Source organism: Amphiura filiformis, chromosome 4, assembly GCF_039555335.1.
Source record: "Amphiura filiformis chromosome 4, Afil_fr2py, whole genome shotgun sequence".
Classification (NCBI taxonomy): domain Eukaryota; kingdom Metazoa; phylum Echinodermata; class Ophiuroidea; order Amphilepidida; family Amphiuridae; genus Amphiura; species Amphiura filiformis.
Genome location: NC_092631.1, coordinates 1,423,273 through 1,446,928, shown reverse-complemented (window position 1 = coordinate 1,446,928; position 23,656 = coordinate 1,423,273). Strand labels below are relative to the sequence as shown.

Below are 23,656 nucleotides of genomic sequence, written 5' to 3'. Positions count from 1 at the left end.
TAATTGAAGACCAAATTAAAAAGACTAGTTTGCATCTGGCATTAGACTAAATTAAAAACTGGTTAGGTAGAAACTGGTTAGGCTGAGTCGAACTGTAGTAAACTCTCTCATCTGTTCAAACTCTATCAGGAATCCACTGTGAATGAGAATATTATCATTGGAAAGAGTAGAATCTGAATGTCTAAATTAGAAAAAACAAAATATTCCTGAAAAAAATTATCACAGGAAATGTTTGGCGAATGGCACGACTCTCTAGGACATTTGGTTAAAAAGATAGAGGGTTAAGTGCACAAAATTAAAAAAGTGACTATATCTTATTAACCAATGATCCTATAGATATGCGACCACTGCCTTTTTTGTTCCTTATGACCAGAGGAAAAGTTCGACATATGGCACGACTCTCTAGGATATTTGGTTAAAAAAATAGAGGGTTAAGTGCACAAAATAAAAAGTGACTATATCTCATTAACCAATGATCCTACAGATATGCGACCACTGACTTTTTGTTCCTAATGACCAGAGGAAAAGTTCGACATATGGCACGACTCTCTAGGATATTTGGTTAAAAAGATAGAGGATTAAGTGGACAAAATAAAAAAGTGACTATATCTCATTAACCAATGATCCTACAGACATGCGACCATTGACTTTTTTGTTCCTAATGACCAGAGGAAAAGTTTGACATATCGCACGACTCTCTAGGATATTTGGTTAAAAAGATAGAGGGTTAAGTGCACAAAATTAAAAAAGTGGCTATATCTTATTAACCAATGATCCTATAGATATGCGACCATGACTTTTTTGTTCCTTATGACCACAGGAAAAGTTCGACATATGGCACGACTCTCTAGGACATTTGGTTAAAAAGATAGAGGGTTGAGTGCACAAAGTACAACGAAATGGTTTGTGACCAAATGCAAGACATCAAGGCATCTAAATATGGAGAAAATCACGAAAAAGTTAAATTTGGCCAACGTTTTTTGTACATCAATTATACAGGGTTCAAATTGGCATGTGGGCGAATTGGTTTGGGACTAAATTGACAATACGGTTTGTCCCGATTTACATTAGAATTGAGACTAGATTCTGCGCACGCGCATGGCTATGCTCCTGATACTTGTATTCAAATAGACAGTCTAGTACATGATCAGCTGTGGTCATATCTGTATAGCACAATCCCGGAGCACAATATTCAAATGCAAAACAAAGAATGGACATAGTCAATTGTTTTTTTAATTTAGACATTCAGCATGTGCTCTTTACAATTATATTCTCATTTACAGCCCTTGCAGATTGTACAAAAGCATCATAAACATGAGTATACTTCTTTTTGAATCATCCTGTATGACAATCCAGTTGCAGGTTGAAAAGTTTTAGTGAGCGTGACCATAGATAAGGGATAGGGTCTATGGTGTGACCAGGCTTGTTAGCCAATATGTATTTTGGGGATGAATGCAATGTGGGTTAGGGGTGGGGGGCTGAGTGTGACATGCATTTCTTATCTTTTTTTTCTTGCTACTTTATAGGCATGTGCAAGTTTCTTTATTTGCCATTATTATTCACAACTTTCACAAAAAAACGTGTACACTTGATAAGAAGATATTAATGCACATGTTTTTTTAATAAAATAGAAGGATATTTGTGACACAATCTGGTCCATTGGGGCCAAAGGAGGCATTTTTGAAAATTGAGTTACTGTAATTATTACATTATACATACAATAGGCTATCATTTACTGAAAACACCAAAGGTCTAGCATACTTGGTTCTAAAGTTATGAAGTTCTTTGATGTCTATTTTCTTATGTATTTTATTGTTTTTTACTCCACATTTTTACCTTTATCTCAGTTTCAAATTTGCCGCCTTTGGCCCCCATGGACCAGATCGTGTCACATTTACAGTTTTTACATAAATTATTCATATGTTGGTCTATGCCACAAATTTGCATTTGCCGACATGTGTCTCACTGACTCACCCCGACACATAAATACTAAGATAAGATAATGATGCAGAAGTCATAAGCGATTGTTTGCGTGTGCTATCAATTTGTTTTTAACAAACTTAAATATGAAATATTACATGATATCTCTACTGTATACGCGTTTACTCTTTTTTTTTTTAAATAGGCCTATATGACCTAAAATTTATAATAAACATTTTTAAGAGTAAAAACTTACCGCACTGAAAACTGACACATTTCCTCATCAAATATTAGGGGATTTTCCAGTAGGCAAATTGTAGAAACTGTCGTTGACAAGTTTGATCAATTTTATAGCATTTTGGGACTTTGTTCGGGGGCCTTGATCAATGCCTATCATTTCAGTATACACCTGTACCTGTAGTGTAGCGTGTGATGATGTGACAGTTGTCTAGTATAAGGGTTCAAAGTCAAGCACTTGATTTTGATTTGAAGATTAGGGTATCAACAAGGGTATGAACTTAAAAGTTCAATAAAAGTAATTATTGTCATATCCAAGAGTAGGGCTATTGATCATGTTGATTTGATTTGTTTGGGTATTACAACCCTGCACCCACCCTGCATAACCCAAAAAAGTCTCTCTTATAAAGTTTGTTTCTGTGGGGGGTCCATTTGAACACCAGGATGGTTTGGAAACAGATGGAGGTTAACACCCTACTTTTCAAAACTTACTGGGTGATAAATGTCCCCTCCGTAGGATAGACAGCCAAGACTGACGAGTGATGAGGAGTAACTGGCGTGTCCATGATCTTTTACTCGGGGGGCTCAGAGGGCCTTTCAGAGTTATGCAGGAGAGGGGACTTAATGGCTAAAATCTCCAAAAAATGGCTGATTTTACATGATTTTTAAGCCACCCCCCTGGACATGCCACCGTTATGGATATGCATTGATAAATATGTAAATAATCTGAAAATTGTGCAGAATGTGTGGATACTGATCGTTGATGTCCCTTTAAAAGATTAGCGTAATAAACGCATGAGGACATCGACCTTCTCTTCCATACTATTTATACAATATACAGGAAAGCATTTCATAAATGCACCGAGTTCCATAGGTTTGCAGATCCCTAAAGAATACGCTCTGTTATCTCTTTCAGCTTTTCCTGTACAAATTGCTTTGGAAAATCGAACAAGAATAGTTTAAAAACAAATTAGGCCAAGAAAACAAGGTATTGGAGAGGAAAATCAGTCACACATGTAGCTATGATATCGTAGCATTGCTTCCTGATTAGTTTGGGAGGGGCCAGAGTAGGCCAAAATACAACAAATATTCATTTCTCACAGCAAATGTAGTCTTTTCTGGACCAACATATTTAGCACCTTTTTGTTTTGGCCAAATATTGTTAGGATATAGAATTTTTTGTTGATTTTGATCATTGTGGGTTTTTTTTAAGATAAATGACACAGCCTAATAAAATAAAATCAATGGTGGTGATTTTATAAAGTAGTTTATTCAGACAATTGAAGGAATTTAGTTGTAGAGGTCTATTGAAGGGGAGCACTTGGAAAATTCTATAGGGAGCACTTATTAGGGGAGGAGCACTATTTAGGGTGAATACCATAAAGATTCACCTTATGATGCAGACAGGCTCCTTTGCCTTTGGATGAATTCATGTACAAAGAGCTCCCTCCTGAAATCCCAACAAAAAAATAAGGATGTGTGTCCTAACTTGCTTGAGGGATGTTATTGAATAATTAAGTTTTCTTAAAGCAATAATGTGTGATTTGCATAAAGAATAGATTCCTATTTAAATTTTTACTTTCACTGATCACATTATCCCCTTTTAATTTCGAGCCAAACAAATGAGGTATAATGAAGAAAATTGCGATTTCATTCCAGCGCCTACAATGCGTGTACTACGCTCGCCGATCGTATGCATGTAATACTGCACGGAGCATCGCGCTCGACGTGTGTACACATAACCTGACATCCACGGGAGATGTTAATGAGCAGTCGATCGATGAACTCTGAATAAAACCGGTCGACCGGTTTTAATATAAAAGTTACATTTACTGTTATTAAAAGCTATTAAAGCACTTCAGGCTTAGTTTTTTACGTGGTATTTTAGTACACCACTGGGCATTATAATTTTGCAAAAAGTAGAAATCCAAGTAAAATTGAGGGTGTCGCTGTGAAGCAAATGACACATTATGGCTTTAATTTATGTGATTTTGGGGTTTTTGCCTCAAAAATGGGGGAAACTGGGGGGCAAGAAAATATTTGGGGGGAAAATGCTCACTTGTTTTTAAAATTACAAAATAACAAAGGTGAAATTTTACAAGAACTCAAAAACAAAGGAACTGATACGTTAAATACAATCCAAGACAATAATAATAATGTAGAAAACAAGTAGGTTTAAGAAATTACATGCTTATTTTCTGACATCATATTTCAAGATTTATTCAAACATGACAATCACTTAATGTTCCAATTGTATCATCATATAAGTGTGCTTAAACCTCATCACTTATCAATAGTAGAGACATGTTATACATAATTAAATAATGGGAATTAAATCTTATGTTTTAATTAACAACTACGCAAATTTGAACAGTTTACATGCATGGTTACCTTAATAGGAAGCTTTCACCTAAGTATTTTGATGAATAATTAATTGATCAATTTACACCAAGCTTATGAATCAATTTGCTTTGTATACTGAATAATTAAAAGGTACTGTCGGTGATTTGGTTAATCGGACAATCTCATAAATCTTAGTTTTACATTTTCTAGTATCCTCTGCAAGTGAATTAAAGTAACACAATATTTGACATTTGAGGGAGTTTTAGAGGTCTGACTAGGTCTGCGGGGAGCATGCCCTAGCAGTGTTTGCACTCAAATATTGTGAAAAATAGAGCTGCCATACAATGGCATGGGTTCTTTAAAAGGAGATTCCAAAGTTTGATATAAGTGGTGTCATTTCCGCCCCATGAGCATGATTTTTCTCGAGAGGAAAATCAAAAATGCCCAAAACTTTTGTTTTGATATATTGTTGGAGATGTATTGTTGGTCAAGAACTTCAACACCTAGATATAATTATTGGCTTCCTTGACATATTTATTTATTTATTTATTTGTTTGTTTGTTTGTTTGTTTGTTTCTTTGCTTGCTTGCTTGCTTGCTTGCTTGCTTGCTTGCTTGCTTGCTTGCTTGCTTGCTTGCTTGTTTATTTATTTCATCCATCACCTTCATTATAATCAATCATCACATTCTCTTAAACAAACAAAAAACTTATTTTTGATCTTTTACTTTATAGCTGCAAAACATTTTTGTAAACTCCAAATTAAACACATTTTACATGTCAAACGGTGGTAATATATAAGAAAACACAAAGTGTTTTAAAACCTTAGAAAAGTGTTTGAAATATTTTGAATTTGCTAGTCAAACAATCGATACTCATACAGGCTACAAAATTAACACATCTATTTAAATCACCAGTAGTACTCATCATATTATACTACAATCCCCTGCAAATTTCAGCTTTACTGTACACATGTCATATATATCTATGTGCTAGCTACTGCTCAGTGCATTCAATACTGCCAAGACCAGAGCGACAGTCGCACTGAGTTCATTGTGATTTCCTCAACACACACAGACACTTGCACGTAGTGAAGCGACACACACTTACATGGTTTAGTACTAGCGCTTGCTTGCCAAGCAGAAGCTTACCAAGCACTGACTTAGACACCTATCTCCAACAGCTCAATACTTGTTCGTTAGCTTATGTTAACAGAAACAGTTTTTACCGGCGACAATGACACACTTGACGCCAGGCATAGCCAATGGCCATGACCTTTTTTAACTCAAATCGTGAAATCGCACCTGTCGTTGAACGCCTTTTCTTTGATGCAATTGATAGCAGGACCATAACACCGTTTATTCTATCAAATCGCGTGGCAGGTGAGTTTGAAGTGTGTAAATATGGTTTGCGCATCTAGCCTGTGGATATGGTGTTTTGGATTTCAATTTGGATTATAAGTGACTGAGGCTGTTTGTACTTTTGTGATTGCAATACCCAGTTTATCGTTTGTGTTGAAACTCTATAACAGTGCAGGTGAGTGGGCAAGTGTCTTATACTGAACTGAGTGGAATGGTTTATACTGGTAGAACTTGCCATTTGGAATATTTATAGAGTGTGATTAGAAGTAACTTGGACTGTTTGTACTTTATGTGGGATTGCGAGGCCCATTGTGTAATTCTGTGTTGAAGCTCTGACTGTTTATGCAGGTAAGTGAAAAAGTTATTAATTCTAAAAAAACAGTGGCGTAGTGTGGGTCATCGTATGGGTTGTCACCGACCATGATTGGGGGTACTGAGTCTGATTGGAGGCCACAGGCCATTTTTTTGGCAATTTTCCTATGGGATTTTCTAAATTTTGCAATCGATTGGGGGGCACGTAACCCCCTGTGCCCCTATGATGCTACGCCACTGTAAAAAAATATAATGATTTACTATTACTATAGATGGTCTTTGCAATAGGAATCTTTGTTGAGGCTGATCATAAGTGACTTGGACTGTTTGTCCTTTGAGACGTCCATTGAGATATTACATGAAATTAGTATTAGTTCAAAAGCTGAGTTTGTGTATAATTAAGTATGGTTTGTATTTTGTGGATTCTGCTGGTAGGTATGTTATGTTTAGATTATTATTATAACTTGGATGCTTGTATGTACATGATAGCAATATACAACAAAAAATTATTGAAAATTAAATTATTGCATAAAGCTATGATGATATTATTATCTACAGACCCACTGTTTGAAATTTTGTCAAATTAACAAAGGTTGAGAAACTAGAATTCATTGGCTGGCTCTTGGTATCCCACACAGTTAGTGGTACCATGTTGAAGCTAAATTGGTGAAATATGGTACAAAAGTGGAATAAATGCACATGAAGCATGCAAGCATTGGCACTTTTGGGTTAAAATAGATAGCCAAATATGAGGTTAATTTGGTCAGAAACCCACATACAGGCATCAACAGGGGGGGGGGGGGGTGATTGTATTTACCACCCCCTGGAAAATATTGGGGATTTATCCCCCATCCCCCAGTATCTACTCCTATGTCCTACACCATGCAAACTGTGTCACGCCATGTGGGTCACAAGCATTTCTTCAGGGAATCTTGGACCTTGGTTGAAAAGAAAAAATGGAAGAAAATGCATATTAGAAGAGATTCACCTCCGTATCAGAGACATTTGCTTAGGTTGCTTACAGCTTTTGTCTCTCATCACTGAGCATCAGTGGTGGCACCAAGCACTATGGACCACAATAGCCTCATCCCAATGCCATTATGCCATAGTTCAATAACCTCAATTAAACAATCATAGAGCAAAATTTGACCTCGATTCGCTGAGTATGAGTTTGTGTACCCAAATTTTCAAAGGTCATTCAATGAATGTGCAACTGTATTGGGGCTAAAGAACTGTGCCCTGATAGTTGAGCATGTTGTGGATCCTAGTGAAGGGGGGTAAAGTGAACCAGTTTTCAGCAAAATTGCTGCAAAAAGTTGAAACTTTTGTAATTTTGGGTTTTTACTGAAAGCAATGGGAGCAAGAGTTCTGACTGGGGTATTTGTCCCCTGGCTCCCCGTAGGGCTGTCACTACCAAGCATTAGGCCCCTAACAGTCAATTTTGAGTTTCCCGTCACATAATTTCTGAAAACAAGTGAGGTAACTTTTTCATTATTCATTATTCATTATTTGTCTGCCTTTCATTATATGACCAACACGCATGTAAAATGTGTTGTTATTTGCCGCTCACTCACTTGAAGATGGATGTTTAGCCCAAATGAGATTCAAAAGTATATTACAAAGAGTCTGCAAGGTTGACAGCAAAATGTATGTTTTGATTTTGATTTTTCCACAAAAATAAAGGGATATTCATAATTTTTTTGCAAATATAACCAGTTTTCATTGGTATTTTTTGGAAAATCACAATAATGAATTCAAGTGAGGGTCAGAAAATGAAGTGAGGGCGGGTGACGGGAAACTCAAAATCGACTTTCCTTGGCCTTAACAAGTGCAGGGTACTAAATAGGCAGACACACACACAGCACATATGTGTGGGTCATGCCATATTTCCCCTGTGAAATTTGGGCCATAGGGTCAGGGGAATGAGGATGTTTCATCCGAAAAATTGTGAATTCCTTATTTCCCCCCTTGGCGTAAACACTGACGAGTCCCTAACTAAACTGGAAGTATTCAATTCCATAGAGCCTCATATACTATAGATCGCATGCATGACTTTCTTCATTGCTCTGAACGGAATAAGATTATTGAATAAGAATTGACTTGACAAGCCAAATGAAGTTGTCAATATCATCTTCATGTCAAAACTGTGTTCATTGATCTCTCCATGTGAAAGGATCAAAATTGTGTGGCTATAAAAATTGGCTTCAAAATTGAGGATGATCCTGCGTACTCCAGCAAACACTAAGGGGCTATCATTTTCTTCGAAGGGGGGTCCAAATATATGTGGGGTCATAAATTTTTGGAAAGAAAAAATAGGGCAGGGTCATAAAATTCTTGATGACCAAAATGTAGGGAGTCACAAGATAACCACAGATAGTGTGTTTATTGTATTCAAAAAGACTGATTTCAATACAATTTTAGCCTGTTTAGGGGTAAGGTGTATCGGTGGTGGGGGTCATAAAATTTTTGTTGCTGAAATAGAGGGTCACACTTTTATTGATGCCGACTTTTTGTCAATTTGGAACCCCCTTCAGAAGAAAATGATAGCCCCCTAAAATGTTTTTAAAATGTTATAAGCATGTTATAAACATGTTTTGGTTTTATTCAAACATTTTCATAATATTTAAATCTCAGGTTTTTAAATATTTAAATATCAAGGTCATGAAAACGTTTTGAAAATGTTTTTGTGAACAAAACACTACAACGTCATTTTCAAAATGTTGTATAAAATGTTATTGCAAAATATTTGCGACTCTTAAATCACATTATGTTGAAATGTTTTGCATCAAGTTTTCAAAAATGTTTTTGGAATGTTATTAAAATGTTTTATACCCTTTACATAACCTGACAATAAAACATTTTCTGTAAAATTGTTTTGTGTTTTCTGGGTAAAATGGACAACATTTTCAAGGAGGACGAAATTGTAAAATTACCCTGCTGGCTACCCTGCTATCATTGTTACTATGCTCAAATTTGTGAAGTTTTAACAAAGATTATACCCAGTGCCACCGAGAGCCATTATGGGCCCAGGGGTAAAATAAATGCACAGGCCTCCTGAGGTGTCTTTTCTTTGCTTTTATGGGCCCATTAATTTATGTTTTCTTTATTTTATGGGCCCCCTAGAACCCCAGAGCCAGGGGGTAATGCACCCCCTTAACCCCCCCTTGTTGGTGGCACTAATTATACCTATAAATAAGTACCAACTCAAAATTGCTCCATGTGTAACACTATGGTAAATCTGCCGTTTTGGTTTGCCCCTCATGGGGGCAAAAGAGTGTACCTCTGGCGGCGTATGGCAAAAACCCAAAATCAAACAATAATTTGCATCTTTAAGCTTGAGTGTTACAGAGGTTTGTGCATTTTTGGCACAATATGTTACATGCAGAACACAAACTACCAAGTACTTTAAACTGAAGTTTTCCAGATGCATCCTGAGGTAAACTATCTGCCCTCCATGAGCAACAAGCAAAGTTGGTACTCTTTGAGTTTAGATAGTAAAATGGGCCAGAATGAAGCTAATGTTTGCCTAAAAACAGACCAAAGGGAAGATGCACATTATTTTGGTCACATACAGAAGCGAAGCGTAAGTCGTTCAATTGGGGCAAAGCCTGATTAAGGGTCACTGGCCATTTTTGGTAAAAATTTCAACAGTGGACTGCTACTCAAACAAGGGTGTCCATAATTGGATAAGGGAAAATCCAAGTGGAGCATCATTGTCCACGGTTGCCAGTGGTATGTTACACATAGGTGTGTGTATGTGAATCATATATGACCTGCTCTGACAAAACCAGGAACAAGTCACATTTTTGACATTTCATGATTTGAATAAAAATATAAGCATCAGACAATAAAGCTTTAAAATAATACCAAAACTATATACATAGCATCAATACTTTTCAAGATATGGATAATTTGTAAATGATACCTTGATATTTTTGGCAAATTGTTATCCTGAGTATTGGGGCAATTAGTTTCCTGCTTTACACAGCAGGATTGAATAGCGGTTATCACAGTACAACTGTTATTTATTGATTAAATATACCTCGTTTTAATAAGCACTTTCAAGGATTTGAAAGTCCACTTAGTCCCACAGTTAATTTGATTTTTTTATGGGAATGTCATCATTAAAGGCCTATAACTCAAAAACATGTCTGGCGACTTGTTCCGGGTTTTGTTGGAGCTGGTCACATATGAAATTTATACAGGATGGGACATGAGGTCCACAGCTACTTCGATGTTAAATCAAAGTGACTTGAAACATGGTTGAAAAGAGTATCTTGTTGAACACGCAACTAGTCACTTTAAGTGTACCTCTTCTATATAGCAAAATATGTATGCCGTTGGCGACTATAGCATGTTACATCCCAAAAGCATACTTCACTTCACCTACTAGTTGCTATGAGATGCATAAGCTTTTTATTGATGTATCTGTGCAAGAAGCCCCTTTCTGCAATAGCTGCCCTATAGACATTTGACAAATCCTGTATTCTATAGTGTACAGATCTAACAAAGATGACACCTGGCAGCTATTGCAGATCAGGCTTTCTTGGTCTAACCACTTGTTATACATCATGCACAGAAATTGTCGTGTAAGTTTCCTTGCATTGGAAAATGGTTGCGCATTTTTATTGTAATTCTTGTTATTCCTGCTTCGGGTGGAATGTCTTATGTTATCTATTATTAGATTGCTATCGGGTTGTCATTTACAGGGTGTAGATGCCTGTCTGATCCAAAAATGACAAAATCTGAATTTCATTGAATTTTATGGTATACTGGTTTTGTATATCATTGAAATTCAACTTTGAAAGTTTTTGAAAGTGATTCTGTGAAAGCAGGCTGTATCAAAATGATCGGTACCCATCAGAATTTGATGGTTATTGAAAAGCATATTTCTTCTAAATACAACATTGGATTTTTTGTAAAACTGACTGGAATTTATAGTTTTATGACTTTTATAAAAAATTTATCTACAAATTAGGTGAATCTAATGTACAGTTTGGATGTGATCAAAATAAGCCCAAATTTTCAAGGGCTATTTGGGCTTGAAATCTATAAACTCAAATTGTAAAATTTTAATGTTACACTGGTCCACATTTTTGTGACACTTTGTGAGACTTGAGACTCAAATTAATTAACAAGTAATGCCATGGACCTGGAAATAGTCTGAAATTGAACATGTTTGGTAAAATGTCCCAGTAAAACTGACACAAAATATGCACCCCCTCCCTCATAAATCTTCTGCCCCTGGGGGTGTACTCAAGTTTGGTTTTGGTAGGGATGTGCCACTGAGATTTTGGAAGTGGACCCATAAATATACCAATTTTTCAAGAAATTTTGACCCATTGATATACCAAAAGTATCATATCAAAATTTTCGGCCGAATTTAACCAAAATTGCCTTAGTTTTTACAAATTTTCCCAAAATTTTGGGAAAATTTTGAAAATTTTGGCTAGATTAAGGAAAAATTGGGCTGTTTTTTGAAAAAAATTGAGAAAATTTTGAAAAAAGGACCCATTCATATACCAAAATAGGCTTTGAAAAATTGGTCAGTGATATACCAGAAGGCCGAAAATGCTACCCATGTTTGCGGCACGTCCCCGTATGGTCATTTGTACTGAGTACCCCCCCCGGGCTTCTGCCACCACTTAATGAATGTATGATACAATATCATAATAGAAACATGCATCCTGTTTATTGCTCATCATACATAAATGATAGATCTGTCTGTCCAGAGGTTTTTGTACATTACATCCTGGAAAAATGTAGGTAGGTCCAAACCTGGGGACCTTCATGTAATGCTTCGGGCTAATGGGAAACCAGGGAAGTGTAAGTAGATCATTTCCCTGGTTCAACCATGATAACATTTATTCCAAGAAAGGAAACCGTTTAACCGTTCTTTTGTATGTCTGTAGTCATAGTCAGTCAAATATATCTCATCATTTTGTGCAACAATTTACAGTGAAATAAATGCTTCTTTGATTGTGTTGCGATGTGCAGAGTCAGGTTCTAGGTTTCCTTGAATATCTTAAAGTATAGCGTATCAACAAAATACACATTACATGACGGTAAACTTATATTCGGTGAAGATTTAGTTTCTGTGACTGTAAAAATGGATTCATGTCACCTTGAAGAATTGTGTGCTGTCAAAGTAAAATTTCCACCGATCTTTTATAAAATCACCATGAACAATTTAGTCCTTAGTCTGTCAAATTCGGAAGGGTCACCAAAGCCTGTGAAGTCAGCCTGTGTTGCCTGAGTCAGCAACATGCTGCCTGATTCGGCAGTACTTCCTGATCAGGCAGTCGTTTTGAGAACTGTCTTGTGACAACTCGCCAGAAGTATCACAAATTATTGAAAGAAGGATTTCGTGATCCTAGCATCCTCTTATTATGGCATTTTTCAGTAGATATCCACGAAAAATTCCCAAAATTCCCAAAATTTCAGTTGATTCCGATTTTGTGTTTGCGAGTTATGCATGATTATGTGTATTACACTGCTCCATAGACCACAAATTAATCTGCAAGAATTTTGTTTTGGTACATAAACATTGTAGCCAGAGGTTTCTAGTGGTATAAAAATCTCAACTTGTTTTGAGAAAAATGGGGGATGTGGCTGTGGATCACGAAATGCCCTTTTAAGTCATATACTTTGTCTATACTTTATTTAACATGCACAATATAAGCCAGACAAGTCAACATGTAAAAGTTCAGAATCATATCTGATTCTGGACTTCTACATGTTATTCGCCATGACACAGAAGAAGATGTCATTTGGGATGTGGATTGGGTGTGGATTTTTCTTACCAAACTCTTGTAAAGGATATTCCCTGCAAGGTTATGAACATAAAAGAAGTGTGACACTTGAGAGATATTACATGTAAATTCATTCATCCTTACATATAATCAGAGCCCTCGTTAGAAGCCATGTAAGGGATTTAAAGCAACATTTCTGAGGTGCCATGGAGGCCATATGTTACCAGCAACAAACATTACCTTTTCAATAATCTTCAAAAGTAATAGACATGTTTGACATAAAAATATTTCTCAAATTTGACCCATTTTTCTTCCTGACCCACCTTGTCAAATCTGACCCACCTTTCTTCCTGACCCACCGTGTCAAATCTGACCCACCTTTCTTCTTGACCCACCATGTCAAATCTGACCCATCTTATCAAATCTGACCCACCTTTTCAAATCTGACCCATTTTTCTTATTTTCATATTACAGGTTTGTGAAACCTGACCTCTAAGGATTTAACACTGGCTCTTCATCTAGGAATGGCAAGTAGGAGGATCCTACGGAGGGGGCGATCCATATCGGATCCCCATTCTGAGAGAAGACCGCCCCCATTGACAGGGAAGTTTTATAGTCCAAATCGTCATTCTGGAGGAATGGTTAATGGAGTTATACCAGAGGAGGATGAGGAGGAGGATCCTAATAGTCCGGAGAAGAAGAAGAAGGAGAATGGCAAGCTTGAGAATGGTAAGTCATCCATGCACAAAATAATGCACTTTTGTTTTTAAAAACTATGAAAAACAAAATAGCTTGTTTGTATAGCTATATACTCTCATACTGTAAAAGAGTGAAAGGTATGATATAAGGGACATTGCTAAAAAAAAAAGGAGGAGTATGGTATGCTTTTTTTAGTATTTTACTGAATCCTATGGTACCATATTTTTCAGTCAAATAAACGCTCGGGCGTACATTTTCCCAAGGGGGGGGGCGTTTATTCAAGGTCAATTTTAGAATGAGAATTCCTGTTAAAATCATTAGGTAAACTTAAAACTCACGCTAAAATGATGAACTATGAACTAGAAACACGCTATTATTGACCATGTGGACAACTTAGTAAGCTTACTACACAAGATATCTGCATTTTTGAAACATCTTGGTTGAAAAAAGTGGTGGGGTCAACTATTTGACGAAATACGGTATATAGTTTGGTATTTTACTGAACCCTATAGTTTTTGAACTCTTACGTGTCAGTGCCAGATAAATTGTCTACAAATGCAGTGCAATATAATTCTTTCAAATCAAATCAAAATTAACAAAGTATATACAAGACCATAATGAAATAGAGACAAGAAGTAAAGCAATGAAGTCTGTGACACCGTACCCCTTTAGATAATTTAAGTTACAAAATTCAGACAAATAAGCACACATGTGAGAAAACAAACACAAACAAACAAAACAAAGTTTGTGGCATATACTTCTCTCATAATACTCTAAATATTTGCAAAAACGTCTTATAAAAAATACACAAGAAAAAAGACAAATTTCATCACTTTATCATCCTGATGAAATCGCCATACATAATTGACACTATTTTCATTTTGTTGATTTCTGGTACAACCCTCGGGCTGTAAGAAAGACGTCAATTTGATCCATTTTATGCCTTTAGCTAAAGACAAGAGAGTGAACTACGGAAATGAAATTGCAAGTTTGTCAGTTTTTTTGCTTCATCTTTTACGTGCTTCTTGTTGTTAATATTTGAGATGTTATCTGATCAAAGTAGGTTAAAACCTTTGAAAATAATATATCTGAGTATTTTTACATGTGATGAATTTTACAAAATGTTGAGAAAATATTGGGTGTGTAGGGGTGTATTTGCATTAACCGCCAACTGAGGACACATCACAGGATACACAGTGTACAACTGCAGACATATCCTATATAGTTGAAACAGTTGCTATTCTTCATAATACAAAGAACAGGGAGAATATAAGATTGAAAAAAAGTTTAGGATGTCAAGCACTGTATTCTTAATAAATGCCCATCTAATAAATACCCCCACCTATATTTTTAAAAGTAAAAGTGACCAAAATGCAGAAATTGCCATACCATTGTATCAATGTAGGTAAGCTTAACACTGGCATTTGTTGGGTGTCATGATCACCACAGTGGCGGACCCAGTTAGTAAAACGGGATGTTAACCAGAAGTGATCTGTATTTTGCCCATTTTTAAGCTTACGTACATGACACAATTTTTTTCATCCAAAATTCACTTTTAAACCCTCAACCTCACCCCATTTGAAAATGTCACATCTGGAGGCATTTATCAGCAGTGGTGTAACTAGGGGGGGGCGGGGGGCAACATGTCTGGCGCCACTTTAGGGGCGCCAAATTGACCAATTCAGCATCAATTCTATGTCCCTTCAAGCGATGAAAGTCAACACAACTATCCATTTAGATCAATTTATGACCAAAATTCAACTCCATTATAACCAAAATTAATTAGTGGTATTTGTGCAAATTTTCTCGCGCTCCAGGTGCAATTGTTTCAAGACTTTTGGGTGGGGGCGAGGGGTATCACTATGTATCCTTAGCCCCGGGCGCCACAACCCCTAGCTACACCTCTGTTTATCAGAGAGAATATGGTATATACAATGCTTAATATTGTGCATTGTCACAAAGTTAACAAAGTTTTTCTTTTTTTTAAGTACAGTAATTTTTATACTCTTTATACTATTTTGCCTACTTCATATTTCAATTCAGCAGAGTTTCATAGTGTCTGACCATGCAGAAAAAAATAATGTGAATCGTGTTTAGGGGTTAAAATGCCTCTTTTACTAGAAAATGGGTCGTTTTTAACTTCTAGTTGGTGCGTTTAGGGGTCATTTTAGTGTAACTACAGCAGCCCTCGAATTAAGGATCTGAAGGGGCACGGCAACTTTTTTAGGGCAAGTTGATAATTGCCGTGGATTTTCACTGAAAAGGCAAGGCAGCACGGCAATTTGTAATATTTCAAAAGGGCATCAAGGCAACTGTTGAAAATTTGAGAAGGGCACCAAGGCAAAAGCGAATAGATGCATTGCCGTCAGCTGAATTCGACACCAAAATAAAATTCGAATAAAATAAGACTCAACTTTACACTAAAATAATACAAAGCAATAAAAAATCAACAGTTTAATTTACTTAAATTTTGCGATCCCTAGTTCTGAGCTGCAAAACTGACTCGAAACAGCGATGAAACAGCTGTAACTTTGGTTATAATATTGATCAAATTCGCCGGTATAAAAACTATTTCGTGCACAAAATATCTAGAGATGGGCTGGCGTGTACAAGATAAGACGATACCGGAAGGGTATCGCCATCGGTGTGCAATGGGAAGTCAATGTTTGCAAATCGAGAGATTAATTGATTTGCCCAGCGCTCAGATTTTGTTCACGACACGAGGTCAAGGAAGCTTAGCTGCTTAGTTACTAACAGCATTTCTGATTGGTCGATAGTACGCTGAAGGTGTTTCTGTGACCAATCGAGAAAATGAAGTCATTTCTAGCAACCAGATAATGTATAAAAGCCGATGTGATTGGCTGAATATCTAAGCTTACGTAATACGTAGGGGTAATGAATATTAATTCACAACAAACTATTGTGTATACTGTAATTGATAGCTGGGTTACGATGCTCAAAATAGCGATCGTGTGTTCAATATTTTCGATCTAATTTTCCACAATTTTGCGGGGATTTAACCAGTACTTGTTAATGATTTTATAATGAAGGGGCAGGGCTGACCAGCTAGGGCACCCACGGCAACTTCATTTAGGGGCACGGCAAGTGACTGCCGTCGGTAAAGGACATATTTTGAGGGCATTGCGGCAATGGGGGTGGGCACCCACGGCAATATGCCGTCGGTGCCGTGGGTTAATTCGAGGGCTGACCTACAGTGTGTTTTTCAAAGGTTGTATTTTCTGATTTATATCAGGCCTCGTCACCAAAGCATTATGAACATAAAAAAATTATAAAAACATGTGATAAAGGGGCATGATATCAAAATGCTGTAAAGGTGGTACCTTTCAGATAAAAAATCCTGCTTAGGGGTAAATTTCATATACGATTAAGGAGGGGGGGATTGTTGTGAAACTGTGTTGAATTCCTGTTTATGGGCATAATAACTGCGCATCGGTTATTTGGAGGGCATTGTGAAAAATCTAAACATTTTGCCTTTGGAACCGAGGATATTCCGAGGTCCAAAGCAAAATGTTTAGATTTTTCACAATACCCGACATCTAACCGATGCAAAGTTATTAACCTCATTCATAACCGTCACTTTGATCTTTTAACTTTACAAAATAACACAAAATTTTCCTGAAAAGTTTGTAAAATAAACAATTTTACATCTTCCTTTCCCAAAATCGATCAGGCTAAAACAAAACGACCAATAACAAAAGTGCATATCAGAATCTGTGCAAATATGGTAGCGCCGCAATCCAAATACGCAGCCAGCGCCAAGCAGTTCGTTGGACGCTTTAATACGGCGCACGCAGAAGTCAATTGTATGCGACATTGGAACAATTACGCATTTTGCGGTCAATTGTGAGATATTAATGACCTCGATTTGCGTTAGCGTTTTCACAAATAATAAAATATGATTGGATCGCACGCATCGCGTTTATTAATGAGGTTATGAATAAATTACAAGCACTGGTATATTGGACTATTGAGCTTAAGCCTGATGGCTTAGGAAGCATGATCGCTAGCCATGCTTCGAGAAACTGGCCCTATGAAACTTGAGTGGCCCCTCAGGGTATGGGGTAACATGGCATCAGTTGAATGTGATAACAAAGATCTCATGAGCTTCTTGCATTCATTCATCTTATTTATTGATATTCAGATTTTATGCATAATCCATTAGAACCCAGAACCCACTCAGTCTGAAGTTTCCCAAACAAAATTCATGAATGCATCTGTTGTATAATAGCATATTTGTATACATAAAACTATACAAATCTACTTCAATAATTCTAAGTATAATTAATAGAATCTTCATGTATGATAAGAGCCCATTGAATTATCACTAATTGATTGATATCATCGGCAGACTGGTTCAATTTGCCGACTACGATTGGGCTGTTCCAGTTGATATCCATACACCCCTATGGAAGACATGACCTTAGGGAGTGTTCAGAAATACTTTGGTGGGGGGGGCTGGTACAAAGGGAGGGGCCCAAAAAAGTTTTGGACCTTAAAGAGGGGGGGACCTAAAAGTTTTAGGTAGTAGGAAAGGGGGGGGGCCAAAAAGTTTTCCGCTTTAAAATCCAAAATTTTTGCGCGCTTCGCGCGCATTGAGACCCTCTTTATCACTTTTAACATGGGCAAGTTTGGATTTTCAACACTTCTGTTTGATAAAATGATGGCACTTAGTGTACACATATCTATATATTAATTAATATAACATAAAAATTCAGCAACATGCTACATCGGAGAAATTGGATTTCTTTGCACGTAAACTGCACACTTCGGTTTACTATATTTCTCATTGCAAAATTATTTTGTACACATAGGCCCACAGGTAGATTTACCATAGGGCAGAGTGGGCACAGGCCCAGGTGCCAGGGTATTTGGGGGCCAAAACTGATACCTGTGTACATTTGCGTGACCAAATTAATCTCATATTTGACCAAATGTGACCACGATATCACACCACTGGAAACAACACTATTATTATTAAGTATAATGTTTGTTATGTGTTTACGATAAGGGGGGGTCAAAAAAGTTTTGTCTGTCAAAAGAGGGGGTCAAAAAGTTTAGCGGTCCATCGAGGGGGGTCAAAAAAGTTTTCAAGCGAAAAATTGGAGGAAGACCAGCCCCCCCCTACCAAAGTATTAATGAACACTCCCTTAATCTACCACACAGGGGGTGTAGATTTCAAATGTAGTCACCCATTCAGGTAACTCATTTGCGGGCTCATTTGAAATTCACACTCCTTGTGTGAAAGTTTGAGGTCATGTCTTCCATAGTGGGTATGGATTTCAACTGGAATAGCCCATGGCTACAATAGTTTATCAGAAAGTATTTTAATAAAATGAGACATTACATAAACTTACGAGATTGTGCCAACATGTATAAAAATCATGCATTCGTGGTTATAAAAAGTGGAGTTTATTCACATGGGGAATGCGACAATGCAAAATTTATATTTCAGTCTCGACTAAAAGGAAGAGCCTATGCTATCGCTATTGCTTTAGTGGTAGTTAAGGCCCGGTCACACTATGACAGACGATAAGCAATGAAAGGTGACGAACGTGAAAATCACAAAATGTTGACAGCAAAGCGACGACAAAAAGAGGAAAAACAAGATTCGCTGACGAGTGGGAACGACCTTTAGCGACAACACGACGGCAAGGGACGAAAGGCTGCGGCAGGAAACGGAGACTAGCGACCAAAACCGGACGTTGTCTGGGCGGTGAGTGACGAAGTCTTGACGGAGCCCGACAACCAGCAACGAGGTCAGACGGCTGGCAGCGGATTTGCTTGCGGCAAGGAACGGCAGCTGACGGTGGATTGCGGTGATGATGACGTGACTCAGCAGCCGACATCAAAGCCTGTGTGTGTGCGGGTCGTATAGTCCCCTCTGGCGTTCCCACTCTTCACAACGTTTTGATCATCCACTCAAAAATATCAATATCAATAATAATCAAAAATATTAACATCAATATCAACAATAATCAAAAATGGTAAAATCGATATCAATAATAATCCAAACTATTAATATCTATATCAATAATAATCAGGATTATTAACATCAATATCAATAATAATCAAAAATATTACACATATCAATAATAATCAAAAATAGTAAAAATTAATATCAATAATAATCCAAACTATTAATATCTATATCAATAATATATCAATAATTAATATAAATATCAATAGGAATCAAAATATTAAAATCAATATTAATAATAATTAAAATTATTATATCAATATCAATATATCAATAATTATCAAAAATATTATCATCAATATCAATAATAATAAAAAATGTTAATATCAGTATCAATTATAATCACAAATATTAACATCAATATCAATAACAATATCAATAATAATCAGAAATATTAATATTTTTGATTATTATTGATATAATTTTCTTTTTATATGAACTTTAAAATTGCATCGTGCCGGGTAGTCTATTGAAATCGAACTGACGTCAATAAAACGTCAAACATCGCACAAAAAGACTTGATTAGAATTTACCGTCACTCATCTGGAATTGCCGTTAGTTGTCGCTGAGAATCCGTTAGCGACCGCAAGAGACGGTCGAAATTATTCGTCGGGAAATTTTCAACATGTTGAAAATTTTGTGACGACAAAAAAGTAGTTGTGATTCCGTTCAAATTTCGTTGGAGACCGCAACCCTCATTTCTTTGACGTTTCCATACCGTGCGAAGCCGTCTCTAGTCGCTTTGAGGTCGTCACAATTTCGTTGGTAGTCGTTGTCAACGACCATAAAAAAAGACTTGATTAATTTCTACAATCCTACAAATGCATGTATCTATTTCATGAATCGCACAAAAAGTTTCAAATCGTTGACCATCGTTTAAAAATCGTAACCCATCGCAGACCACCGTTTCAATGCCGCAGGTACTCGCAAACGATACTCGCAAACAATATCCGTCACTCTCCGGACAAAAAGTCACTGTCGCACCAAGATCGTTACAATTTCGTTGCTTGCCGCAACGTGTCGTCAGGGTTCGAGATGTGACGCCGCTTACCGTTGTTTATTCGTCAATGGTCGCTGACAACGACTACCAAATCGAAATTGTGACGACCTCAAAACGACTAGAGACGGCTTCGCACGGTATGGAAACGCCAAAGAAATGAGGGTCGCGGTCTCCAACGAAATTTGAACGGAATCACAACTACCTTTTTGTCGTCACAAAATTTTCAACATGTTGAAAATTTCCTGACGAATAATTTCGGCCGTCTGCGGTCGCTGACGGATTCGTCAGCGACAACTAAGGCAACCCACGATGAGTGGCGGTAAATTCAAAATTGCAATTCGCAGCTTAACGTCGCTTGCCGTTCACCCCTATTCGTCACAGTGTGACCGGGCCTTTACACTGAACACAGGAGAATGATCTCAATTGTAAAGTTTTTGTATGAATTTAATTCAAGTTGCACCAAGGGATCTAATCGATTGCTGATACATTTAGTGACATTTAAAATGATGGTGGTATTATGGAAATTTTCATCTACTGTATGCTGTCAGGTAGTCACTTGTTGTCTCTCGGCCCTTTTTATCTTAGGGACGTCCTTAGTACAGTAATCATGGTAGTGTCATCTCTCAGATTTTTCTTTTTCTTATAAACACATCAAAAGAAATAAGTCCCCCTTCGTCATAACATCGTAAAGTAAAACTCTTGCAACTCACTGTGCGAACTCTGCACCAAGGGGATTTGCATGGCTAAATGATCAAGAATCGATACACATTACAGTAAATGTTCACTTGGTGAGGATTTTAAACTGCACTCAAACACATGGGGTTTTCCATTAGTAACAAGCCATGAATCAACTTTTGTGACAAGCATAGGCCTACTTTGTGACTTTGAAAAGGGCAGTTTTTGCCTTCAATTTAGGCTCCTTCAGCCCTGAAGTCATGGAAATCTCTTATTTTCACACAGCACTTAGTAAACAGTCATATAATTATTTCAAAGTTAGTTTTATTGGTACAAAACGAAACCTTACAATGTTATGACGACATGTTCAGAGGGGGACTTATTTCTTTTGATGTGTTTAATTTAGCAGTGGTACTTGGGAGAGCGAGTTGGCGCCTTGCACTAACTGAGGTTCTGGGTTCAAGCCCCGACCATGCCCAAGGACTGTAGGACTTGGTTTATCCCGATTCCATGCTTGCTCTCACAGGTTTTCTCTGGGATCTCCGGTTTCCTCCTGCTTTCAAAAATCAGTGATTAGTTGTTTGATTATCAAAAACTTCCTTCGCCCAATGCAATTTGGGGAGAACAACATTATTGCAAGTGCAAACCTTACTATTATCAAAGTTGTCCATTGGGTCCAAATTTCTCACAATTTAGGAGAAATTTATGAGTTAGGGAAAAGACGGAAGAGCTATATAAAGTGAGAACACAGCGATCAAGAAGAAACAAGATAGAGAATGATCGTAACACCTTAAAAATGTAAAATACTTTGAAAAGATCAGAACAAAATGAAATTGATACAGAAATATTTTTATTTGCTTTAATATATTTCAATTTGTCACAGATACTGAGTTATTTCCTGATGATTTGAAAGCATTGCTAACATGACCTTTTTAATGTGTAGGAGGCATGATGATAAAAATAAAAACTACTGATTTTGTTATGGTTACTCATTGATTTTAATTTACACAGTGACACACACATTATTTCTAGCTCATTCATAGAATACTGTCCTCCAGGCTATTAATGCTCTGCGTGCTGGCCATAGGCTTTAACATAAAAAGTCCTAAGTTTTGAGATATAATCACAAAATATCAAGAGCTATCTAAGAACCACTGTACCAATACTAGGCTTGTTTGTACTGATTTTAATGCATTTTTCATGCTGATTCCAAATATGGTCATGAAAATTTACATTTATGAAATTTTTGAATTTTTAAAACAAAATTTGAAACTTGTTGTCTGCAGTCGATACCCGCGTGAAGAGAGTTAAGTTTAGTGAACACATAGCATGCTGCAGGATGTAGATTCAAAGTTCTGCTTAAAAAATGATAATGATATCTTCTGAAATAGAACCAATACTAGGCATGTTTGTACTCAATTGAATGCAGATTTTGAATATAGGTGTTAAAATATGGGATTTTTAACTTATTAGACAAAATAAATCAAATTTGATGAAATTTTGAACCACCTTACTTCAGACAACATCAGCCTAGCTAGGGATAAGCATAGCCCTCGAGGGAACCAGTCCACCTCCTAATTGTTTATCTACCGACAGAAGATATGAAGGAGAAATTTCATTTAACATAAAATGATATAAAATAGATCTGTTTCATGGGGATGTCATGGAATGTTTACACAAAATAAAGAATAAAAGGACTAAGAGCCTTTTAGTACAGTAATTGGAGATTTTAGTTTGTATTTTTGAGAGTAAAAGTATTTTCATAAGTATTCATTATTTTGTATTTCCTATACAACATGGATGATTTAGATAGTATTATCATTTTTAACAGAACTTTGAATCTTCATCCTGCAGCATGCTTTGTATTACTAAAAGAATTGTTCAGGTTGATAATCAGTATTTTGACATATCAGTTACAGGGCAGCACCATGTTTTCCAGAGGGGGATTGGGGATCTGAAACCTTGCCTAAAATTTGACAATTGTTGCCCCCAAAATAGACACAGGGGTGTAGGGGGTGTATATGTCTGTGTTTACCAACAAACGTGGACACGCACATGACATTTCACATTTAAACCGTAGGCCACCACTCTGCAAAAGGGGACCGTCCTCGGTTTCGGAGGTCTGCAAACAACCATAATTGCATGTATTATGCATTTGCTAGATACGTCCATGCATTAAATATACTGTCCGCGGTCGCTAGGTAAAATTGCATCTGATATTCAAACACATACACACAAAAAATGGCGAAAAACGTCCTCAGTTTGTCGATTGAATGCGGTTTCAGACGTCTGCATTTGTATAGTCATAAACTGTGTGCACGTTTGGAGGCGAGCACATGTAGGGGTGTGTGTGGGGTGGTGT

General features: G+C 36.9%; 1 protein-coding gene across 1 annotated transcript in view; it reads left to right on the top strand.

The window, feature by feature from the left end:
* Positions 1–13,401: 13,401 nt before the first annotated feature.
* The window catches only part of LOC140150452 (SRC kinase signaling inhibitor 1-like), a 569,935-nt gene continuing 559,680 nt past the window's right edge, over positions 13,402–23,656 (top strand). The window contains exon 1 of the mRNA XM_072172468.1: positions 13,402–13,651. Coding sequence (XP_072028569.1) covers positions 13,447–13,651 — 205 coding nt within the window. The 5' untranslated portion in view covers positions 13,402–13,446. The remainder of the gene's footprint in view (positions 13,652–23,656) is intronic.